The 10,598-nt window shown below is 29.1% G+C and overlaps 1 protein-coding gene across 2 annotated transcripts; it reads left to right on the top strand.

The window, feature by feature from the left end:
- Positions 1–615: 615 nt before the first annotated feature.
- Positions 616–9,361, top strand: LOC145847784 (nucleolysin TIAR-like). Of its 2 annotated transcripts, XM_082953707.1 has the most exons (9): positions 616–753; positions 1,038–1,153; positions 1,508–1,626; positions 1,994–2,192; positions 3,161–3,184; positions 4,340–4,562; positions 5,343–5,506; positions 7,973–8,316; positions 8,591–9,361. In XM_082953707.1, the coding sequence occupies exons 1-9, from the start codon at positions 647–649 to the stop codon at positions 8,654–8,656; spliced, it is 1,362 nt and encodes a 453-aa protein (XP_082809833.1). In that variant the 5' UTR covers positions 616–646; the 3' UTR covers positions 8,657–9,361. The 2 variants fall into 2 exon arrangements, with proteins under 2 accessions (XP_082809833.1, XP_082809834.1); XM_082953708.1 differs by lacking the exon at positions 3,161–3,184.
- Positions 9,362–10,598: the final 1,237 nt, after the last annotated feature.

Genomic DNA, 10,598 nt, shown 5'->3' on the forward strand with positions numbered 1-10,598 from the left:
TCACTGTATTTATTTAGAGTTAAGATTTTATAACTATATTTCAATTTTAAGTGTTGGTCAAAATACTATAATAAGCATTTTGAATTTTAATAAAACACAACAATGCACATCGTTTTATTATAAATCTTCTGGTTATAATGTCTTTATAAAGTGCTTAATTAAATTGAACATTTGTGTTTTGTAATATATATTAAATTTTTAAACTAGTAATAGATTAGATATAACACTTATTTTAAAACTTATCACTGAAATTGTTATGTTAAGGGCATAAAGAGGGAGTCAATCACCCTTTTCACAATTTAGTCTTATTTTATTGAGTTGTAACTAAGCTATGAGTTGCTTTTTGCAGATTTTTAAAGCTCAAAATATTTTTGAGATACAGCTATTTGAAGTCAGAGACTACAATAGTAATAATGAAGACCACTAATACCTAAAATGACTTCTTAAGAGGATTTTCCTTACTTTGAAAAAATGTCAGGCTAAATAAAAAAATTCGCGCACGAACCCTGTATAAATAAACAGTACTTTCAATATAAATCAATATAGTTAAGCTTACTATCTGATATAAAAATTAAGTTTTCACAAAATATTTTGTGCTAATAACTTTTCATTTACAGAATCTATTTATAAGTAACATAGTTTCATCATGAATCCGGATTCAAATGTTTCAAACACTCTCTACGTGGGAAACTTGAACCCACAGGCTTCCGAGGGCCTCATCCACCAGCTGTTTGCTGCTATTGGACCTGTCAGGTTAAAGAAAATAATTTATAGTGTCAGCTAATGCAGCTTATATTGATAAAAAAATTTTTTTACAAAAATAAATTTTAGTCATTAAGAACATTATTCAGGTGTGTTTAAAAGAAAAAGCATTTTGCATAAATAATAAGTATTTAAATCATTCTTGATAGAAAATTTATACACATTATTGCCTTTTGAAGTAGTTTCCAACCAACATGCTATTCCGACTCTTTGCCAATAGTTTTTCTCAATTACTGTTATTGTAAGAGTGTTTAAAAATATTTTCATTATTATAGGTCATGCAAGATGATTTCCAATTTGAATGGATTGGATCCATACTGCTTTGTTGAGTTCTTCCAAAGGGAACATGCCGTTCTTGCACAAGGTTCCATGAATGCTTGCTGTGTATTGGGTCAGTGGTTTATTTTTAGAGTATAATTAGTTATAAGGGTAAAAAGAATTAAAATGTATATATTTGGTATTTTTTTGTGATTATGTTACAAGATGAAGATTGAGCAAGTTAACAAGTTCATAAAATTAAAAGAACATTTCATATACAAAAAATTAAGCATTTAACACAGATTTATGATGTTTTTTTCTACTATATCAAATATCTTTAAAACATTATTTAATGAAAGCACCACAGCATTTTTGAACTTGAGCCTTTTTTCATGCCATGTTATTTAATTTTAAAAAATATAGTAACAATAAAGAGTAATTATTAGCCACCAAATATGCTGTAAAGTCTAAAGTAAATTTACTTCAGGCAAGGAGATCAAAGTGAACTGGGCCACTCAGCCGGGAGGTGCCAAGAAGACTTTTGGCCAGGGGCATCAGATTTTTGTGGGTGACCTTGCCCCGGAGACCACTTCTGAAGACTTAAAGGTATAAACTGATTCACCTATTTGGTTATATATATATTGTTTGTAACTTAAGAGCTGTATAATACCTGTATAAAGTATAGTAATACATGGTTTGAGAACACACTTATTTTTACTATATTGTGACAAAATGATAAATATAACTGATATAAAACTAATTTTAAATTTGATAATAATCTTAACTAAATGGTGTTCAAAATTTCAAGAAATTAACAGTACTTTTTCTAATTAAACCTGTTGTTTACCAATATATATTTTGTAGGGTAGCTAAGACAATTTTTTAAAATACATTTATAACTTTTATATTAAATTAAACACAAAGGTCTGCTATGAAAATAAAATTGCAGATAGTATTATTTATTTTGCACTAGATCTACTTTGGCAAGATAGCAGAGGTTGTAGACGCTCGTGTCATGCAGAACTTCGAGAAGAACAAGTCCAAGGGTTACGGATTTGTTTCATTCAACAACTACGAGGACGCCAGGGACATTGTTGAGAAGAGATCAGTTTTGACTGAAGCTCTTCATGGAAGATCCCTGAGGTGTCACTGGGCCTCAAGGAACAATGGAGGTCAGATTTTTAATTTTTGAAGTAGTTTGTGTCTTATTAAGTTTCAGGGACAACGGGTAATGACGCTATAGGAGTGCAGATCAAATGTGATTCTTGATATTTTAGAGTTCATTATGTAGAATGAGAAAAGATTGACACAAGTTTTTTAATTTGAGGTAGTCGGTTCTGCACCCTATGACTTCATCACGTGTTGCTCTTGCCAAAAATACCTAAATACAGTATTGCTTAACTATTAAATTGTATCATGACAAGTTAAAATAAAACTAACTTAAACATAACTAGAAAACTTGATTACTATTACAAGATTATCGTTAACATTTGTTTTAAACCATAAATAACTCAACAAGCATTAAATTTGAAAAGTAAAACAGGGTTGCCAAAAAAACCTGGAATTCTGGAAAAACTTGAGAGTTTGAAAATTTAGACAAAAAAATGGAATTTGAGAAATTTTGAAAAAAGAACTGTACTTTTGAACAAAATCACTAAAAAACCTGGAATTTTAAACAGTTTTAAGTTGTAGAATTTTAATAAGACAAGAAAAATCTACCATATGGATTAATTTTTATTGTCATCATAAAAAAATAATTTATCATAAAGAATACATTTAAAGTAGTTTTACAGCATCTTTTGAATGTTTTTATAGTACTTAGCATAGTTTTTTAACTTTTCTAAGCTTTAAACTAAAAATGACCCAAAAACGTGTAATTTTAAAAAACCTTGAAGGAATTCAGAAAACCTGGAAGGACGTTCTCAAAAAAGTTTGGCAACCTTGTTGAAATATGCCTGCTATTTTTGTAAAGACACAAAACAAAACTGTATTTAAAATATTGAACAAAAAAGATAAAGTCTCAAAAATTTATGTTATTGTTTTGCATATATATAAATATTACACATAGAAGTTAGTTTTTTTTTTGTTTCTATTGATTTCCTTTCAAAGCAAATTTTCTAAAAATGAAAATTTTTAATAGGTCAACAATACGGAAAAACGTGGGGTGTGTTTAGTTTGATGTTGATTGTTTTTTGCATTTAATTTCATATTTTGATTTATTGAAATTACTTACAAATTTTTATACTAACCTTGTTTTACTCTTGTTTTGGTTCATATATACATATTGGTTTCTATTTCTCTTTTTAAAAGCATCATTTATATTTATTTTAGACAAAGCATCTATACGAGATCAGTCCCATTAGTCTGAGACAGCAAAAAATTGCAAGCAAGCCTTGTTATTATTTATACTTGTTTATATTTCTTTTTTTTTGTAAAATTCTGTAAAAGTTCCTAGTGACTTATTAAAAAGTTTTTTTTTCTGTTTTTATAATTAAGTGTAAGGTTAATATTTAAGTAGGTTTAAATAAGTCCTTCCTTGTTTAATTTAATCTGAGGACATATAATAAAGATATTGATACAAGCATGACAACAATTAAAAGTATTATGTTTTGAAGGATATCAATTAATTTATAATCTAAAAATATGCAGGTGTTCATGTAGGCATAAATACATGAATAGAATAAATAAGCTTGTTAGTAATTAAGCAAAGTTCATAAAATATATTTACAAGTATGTTCAATTGTCTTTTGGACCACTGTTTTAAATTCTGACATTGTTAAATTTTAGTTACAAAACGGTTGAAAGAAAATTCTTATACCTTAAAACTTTCGAAATATTTTAAAGATATAAATAAATTTTAAAATCCATTTGGTACCTGAAGAACAAATTGATATGTTAAGAAAAACACAACTAATGTAAGTACAAACTATATTTATTTTTACATAATAAAAAGTTATTGTTAAAAAGTAGTTATAATCAAAATCAACAAATTAAACTTTTCTTAGTCCACATACTAACAAAAGCAAACCTATATCAATATGTTTTAAACAATTAGCTTTATTCATAAAAAATCATCTACTCCTCTTACTAAAGGGGATTTTAAACTGTTTCAAAAATATATTTGATAAAAAAGTTCAAAAATCTTCATATGACCTATTTTAGGTCAGCTATAAAAGCAGTTGTTTTTTTTTTATTAAATACAAAATGCACTCTTACTCTCCTAACCCTAAGTAAATAAAAACATGCTTTTTAAGCATCAAGTTTAGGTTTTTCTGCAAGTAATTATAGTTTGAAAATACGTTACCTTTTTCCTAAACAGGTCAACAGTACCAGCAGACCCAGCCGCAACTCGATTTCGACACCATCGTCAACCTGACTTCGCCAACGAACTGCACAGTGTACCTTGGTGGATGCATGTCGGGCATCAGCGAGCAGCTCATGAAAGAGACGTTTTCTCCCTACGGCACGGTCACCAAAGTCAGGGTGTTCCCTGACAAAGGGTTCGCCTTCGTCACATTGGATACCCACGACAACGCTGCCAGGTTGGAATTCGTATATTGTTTGAATTTATTTATTTGTTGGAAGATTTATTCTGTTGTATTTTTTGTTTCGGTTTTACTGTACAGTTGAGTTGTGAAATAATTTTTTTATTTGAATTATTTTATACATTTTTTTTTTGAATATTTGCTGTAAAAATGAAACTGTTTTACTGTGACAGAAACTATCACTGTAATCCAGGTATTATATTATTTTTATTTCAAGTTCTGTATAAGAGATACCAACACAAATAAAAAGTTTTAATAATAAAGTATTTGCATGTAATAATAATAAGACTATTAAAAAACATGTGAGGCAACAAAAATATTTTCGATAGAAATTTTGTTAGGTAGTATTTTATAATTGCATATATATAAAAGCAGTGCAATTGCAGATCCATATATAGCAATGCAATATAGGTTATTTGTACAGTATAAATAATTACTACTATTAAACAAACATTAATCAACATACAAGATATGCAATTTCATTATGCTTACTTTACTGTTTCATTTTGTAATTAGTTTGTATTACGTTTCAGATAAATAACAGACTTATAGTTTACGAATTTATATGATCATTATATGTTGTAAAATTCTACATAATTCAATCCAACACTTACAACTATAACTAAATTATCTCTCTTATGACTTAATTAGACTCTATTATGTCAAACCCATAAGTACTTTGCTAAGAAAAACAAAAAATCCCTTTAGTTTTTAACTTTTAACCTGCATGTTCACAGTAGCCTGGTCATTGTATTAAAAGAGTTCACTATATTTCAGGTCCATCGTGGCGTTGCACCAGTCGCAACTCGAAGGTTACCAGGTGAAATGCAGTTGGGGCAAGGAAGGGGGCGGTCAGCCCGGTTACTACCAGCAACAACAGCAGCAGCAACCATGGCAACAACAGCAGCAGGGCCCGCCCCAGCATCAGCAACAGTGGGGAGGTGAGAAAATTATATATACTTTTTGAATAACTGTGTAGTTTATTGATAAATTAACTATTCCTTGATTATTGTACAAATTGATACCTTAATCTAACTTTATCTAAAACCGATTAAACTTACATGTCTGTAGTTCATCAACTTGGCAATCAAAAGTCACAGAATTTAAGCATGAGGATCTTTTTTTATTGCAAAAAGGTTGATTAAATTATTACTTTCGTACAAGTAAAAAAGTATTTATTCTCACACCGCAGTACATCATGTTCAGCAAATTATTGATATTCACTGAGATGGTTAATAATACATTTGTAGGAGTAGTTTAATTTTTTTATTGTATATTAATTTTCAAAATTAAAACTAAGATCAAGCATTCACATATGAGTATTAGGTATATCAGTTGTACATATTGATAGTCAGAGCTTAATATATTGACCATATTTTTCAGTTATGAAATATAAACTGTTAAATAAAATATATTTTTTTTTTTTCAAATGGTAGTTGAATGTTATTAATTATTTTTTAAACTATCCAAAAGCTGTTTACAGTATAAAAATTATCTTAAAATTGGTAGCCCATGACATTGTTTAATGTTAAATCAGTATTTTTTTTTTCTTATTGCGTTTGATCTAAGTTTAAAAGGTAACACCCCCACATAATATTATAGTTGCATTTATTGTGCGTTTTTAAAAAAACAAGTATTTTATAGCAAACATTTTTAAGTAATTTTAAGTACTATAGGTGTGTAATTTTATTAAATTAAAAATATTTTATTTAGTATATAAGTTTAAACAGGTTCATCTAATTTGATAGCATTATTTTTATTGATTTTTTTTTAATAAGATGCACCTGTTTAACTGTAATAGAACAGTGCTGTTAGTATTAAAAGGTCATCAATGATGATTTACTTTTTAATTTTAAAAAAGTATTTTTAATCTGAAGAAAATTTTAAAAGTTTGACCACGAGCAGGTTTTAGCAAATAAGAATTAAAATAGATATTATAGTTTTTACATACCTATAATAATATTTGTATTCTTGAACTCACCACAGACGTTGCTTGTGTTCTTTTTGACGTTGTGTTCTTTTCACATAGCATATTTTTTTTAAACAAAATTTTAGCTTTTTTCGGTATGAAGATTTTTAAAACGTTATGTCGAAAGTATAGTGTGACATGTAAATTTGGAAAGTTTTTGTTCTGAAGATATGCATAAATTGTTTAAACAGCGGTTAATAGTTCGAAGACTAATTGTTTTTTTATTTTAAAAGTTTGCTTATTTGTTATTAATTAAAGATTGCAAAAATATGAAAAATCAAGTTCAATTATGTAATTAGTTTTGTTAGTTGATGACAGCTAAGCAAGGTAATTGTTAATAACCTTAGTTTATTAAAATTTTAGATTTCATTAATCAGTTACACGCATTTAATTTCTGTTAGGACATTTGAAACTATTCTATTTAACATACTTCAAGACAAACTACAACTGTTTTTTATTAACTTATTATAAACAATTATTTGGATTAAATTTTACAAAAACTGTTTTTCGTTCAAGTTCTTTGTTACACACTACATTGCACTCTGCGTCCATGTTGTATTCTGCGGGGCTTTGTCCTTATTAGGACTTATCAGGCAGATATAGTAACTATGAATTACTGTTATGTTAAACACTTTATTGAACTCTGCTACCATCAACAACATTCCATGTGACATTCTGCGGCCTGGACTTATCAGGCAATTACTGTAATGTGACTGTAGTATTTATGCCTTATAATTATTTTAAGGACTTATCCAGATCGCATTATTTTAAATGAACTGTTGTTGATCGACTTTCCAACTACATACAACCATTTGACTTGAATACAATATAATTTTTCTTAAGTACCTCTTAAAATACTATTACAGTGCTTATTCACTTATCCGGACACGCTAGGCAATTTTTTTTTTAAACATGTCCGGATAACCAAAATTCCGGATAAGTACAAAAAATCAATTTGTTCATATAATAATATAACTGCTGCATATAATGCAATGCATAATAAAAGTGTTATGGTTAAAAAAACTTTTCTAAAAACTATTTCTAAAACACTCAGAATATAATTACCTAAAAAAAAACTTTGAAAGTTTAGATAAAAAACTAAAAGTTTTGTTAATTTTTAAAAACTGACTTACGTTACATGCAAAGATTTTTGATAATTAAGCTAGCTATGAACAAAGATAGAATATTAATGATTATTACTAGTTTTATTACGTCATAAAAATGAACAAAATTGTAGAATTTATCAGATTGTTTAAAATTTTCTTACAGCATGAAAGCTTAAATACAAAAATGTTAATGTTTGATATTGAAAATTGTTGAACTTTCTTCTGAACAAAACTGTCCGGATAAGTGAGTAAGCACTGTATTATTAATTATCACTAACATATGTTTACTTACCTGTAAAATTTTAATTTTTTTATTGATTTTTTTCCCACAGGACCACAGCAGCAGTGGGGCGGTCAACAAGGCCAATGGGGCGGACAGCAACAAGGCTGGGGACAGCAGGGTTGGGGTGGCAACCAGCAGCAGGGTTACCATGGCAACCAGCAGATGTGGGGACAGCAGCAGCAGGGATGGGGTCAGCAGCAACAGTGGGGTGGACAACAGCAAGGTGGTTACCAGGGCAACGGGGACAACGGTCAGTGGGGACAGCAAGGTGGGTACAACCAGCAGGGTGGACAGTGGGGAAACCAGCAACAGGGTCAATGGGGTAACCAGGGGCAACAAGGCGGTCCCCAGCAACAACAGCAGGGTGGCAACCCACAACAAGGACAGCAGCAGGTTGGATAAATATAATTTAACAGTTTGTCATAGTGATAGTTTCTGTCTTATTTAAATATGTAGTGGCAAATTTGTTTTTGTTAATTTGTTGTTAATGTCTGCAAAACTTAAATTTCAAGCTCATTTAAAAAGCCTTATAATAAAACCTGAAACTTTAACTGGTGACTCATTTCCTAAGAATCACGCGTTGAGCCTCTTTTTTAATCTTAAAAACCGTGTTTTTCCAAGTTGTATGTTTTTTGCATTTCTCCAAGTTACACGTGTTTTTCCACAGCCACCAGCGGACCAACAGGCAGGGGGTGACGCCCAGCAGCAAGGTAATGGGCAGATGAAGTACTAACCTCTCTCAAATATACATATGAGAGAACCTTTCCCGCGTTTTCGAGGACTTCTCTCGCGTTTGGTCGGAGCGCCTTTTATTAGTTGAAACCTTTTTGTTTTAAGCGGTTTTTAATAATGGTTTTTATAAGCTTAGATGAAATTGTTTATGATAGTCAATAAATTTTATACAGAAAAATAAATATTTCTTTACAAATTGTTAATATAAACATGTCTCTGACTAACATTTTGTTACAATAAGTTGTATTATGTTCATTAGGCTGAAAGAAGCTTTATCTACAACTGAATGTACTCGGAACAAACTTACATTTTCTAAACGCTTTCTAGAGTTTTATGCTGTCTCATATTTTATCCCCTTCCTTTCTACCCTGAGACACCAAATATTTTATATTCTTTTCAATTTTTGTGTTTTAATTTCAACACCTCGTTAGTAAATAGAGTTTGGTATATTATTATTTTGAGTTTTTGTACATAGTTCTTTCTTTATATTCTCTTCTACACTTTTTGATTGTTTCTAGCTAATTCTCTAACGTCTCACCAAATATATGACTCAATTTCTCTTTATTAAGCACAATTGGTAATTATTTTGGTAACTAGTTTTATATGTGGGTTAAAAATAAATTGGTTAGAGTGGATTGTTTCAAGTAACTCCATAGACTAATATTTTGGAGCTAATTGTGAGTTTCAACAGCTGATGGCGAACAATATTGGGAATATTTTGTATGAGAAGTTTTAAAATCTTGGTTGTTTAGGTTGCAATGATCAGGAACGAGTTGTTGTTTTGTTCGTTTTATATTCTACCCGGTATTTTTGTTTCTCATTCCCGTTCAATAAATTAACATTTTAATTATTGTCTTTATTTTTACATATGTTATATATATATCTAATAAGTACGTTAATCTTGAATTAAACTGTTTTTAAGTTTATTTAAGTAGCCGGGGTCATTAATCACACTACCACAAGTTTTTTTTTAGTTAAAATTATTGTTAGTAAGTTTTTAAAAAGTCAAGGTAGTTACAAGATAAGTTTTAACTGTTAAAGCGGATGAAATTGTCAACTGAATTTAAGACATAATTTAGGGTTTTTTTTAAACTCGAACATCCAAAAATTTCTTCATATCTCTAATGAATAATTTAATCATAGTTTTTATTAGTATTTAAACTTTAAAGTAACGCAAAGTTATTAACAAACTTTTTTTCTCTAACTAGTTAACTTCTTTCTATTAGTTAGTTAACAACATATAAAGTACTGAGTAGTTTATATAGTTCAGTTAAGAATAAATATTGAAGTTAATGGCTTGAATAAAATATATACAGTCGTAAAACAAATATACCTCTTTGAATTTCTCATGTGTGGTAGCTTTAACTAGTTTTGTCTTTTTAGCATTGATTTATAACTTTACTACTTTTTTGTTCATTTATTTCTTAAAGTGTTAAGATTCATTAGTTTTCATTTAACGAACTGCTTGGTTAGTAGTTATATTGAAATGAGCTGAAGTTACTTTCATTTGTAAACATAATGATTTTTACTTATCTAGACCAATGGTCGTCAAAGTGTTCACACTAGTGTGCACAATTTTTTTACCATGCACATTAAGTTGAAAAGTGTTTTTTAGATGACGCTTTTTTTGTCTCTTCTATGAGGAAAAATATAATTATATTATATAATGACAGTTTTTATACATTTATTTATGTAATAAGGCTTTCAAAACAAAAAAATACAGTTTTTTTAATAATTACATGTTATTATAGTTAAGTCTTTATAGAATTTTTTTCCCATTAATTTGGTGTGCACAGCTTTTAAAAAGGATGAAGACCACTGCCCTAGACGATATCAACAAAACCACACTTAATATAGTTTGTTTTGCGTTGTGCATAGAATCTAGGTTTACTCACGCTAACTACTGCTGTCACAGTCAATACTATTGATAAAATAACTGCTTA

Source organism: Thalia democratica, unplaced genomic scaffold, assembly GCF_965202585.1.
Source record: "Thalia democratica unplaced genomic scaffold, ktThaDemo2.hap1.1 HAP1_SCAFFOLD_1082, whole genome shotgun sequence".
Taxonomy (NCBI): Eukaryota; Metazoa; Chordata; class Thaliacea; order Salpida; family Salpidae; genus Thalia; species Thalia democratica.

Excerpts from the sequence above, each read along its gene's own strand:
- LOC145847784 (XM_082953707.1), top strand. The coding sequence starts at position 647 with ATGAATCCGGATTCAAATGTTTCAAACACTCTCTACGTGGGAAACTTG. Across the intron at positions 754-1,037 it reads GCTGCTATTGGACCTGTCAG|GTCATGCAAGATGATTTCCA; the intron begins GTTAAAGAAAAT and ends TCATTATTATAG. Across the intron at positions 3,185-4,339 it reads ACAATACGGAAAAACGTGGG|GTCAACAGTACCAGCAGACC; the intron begins GTGTGTTTAGTT and ends TTTCCTAAACAG.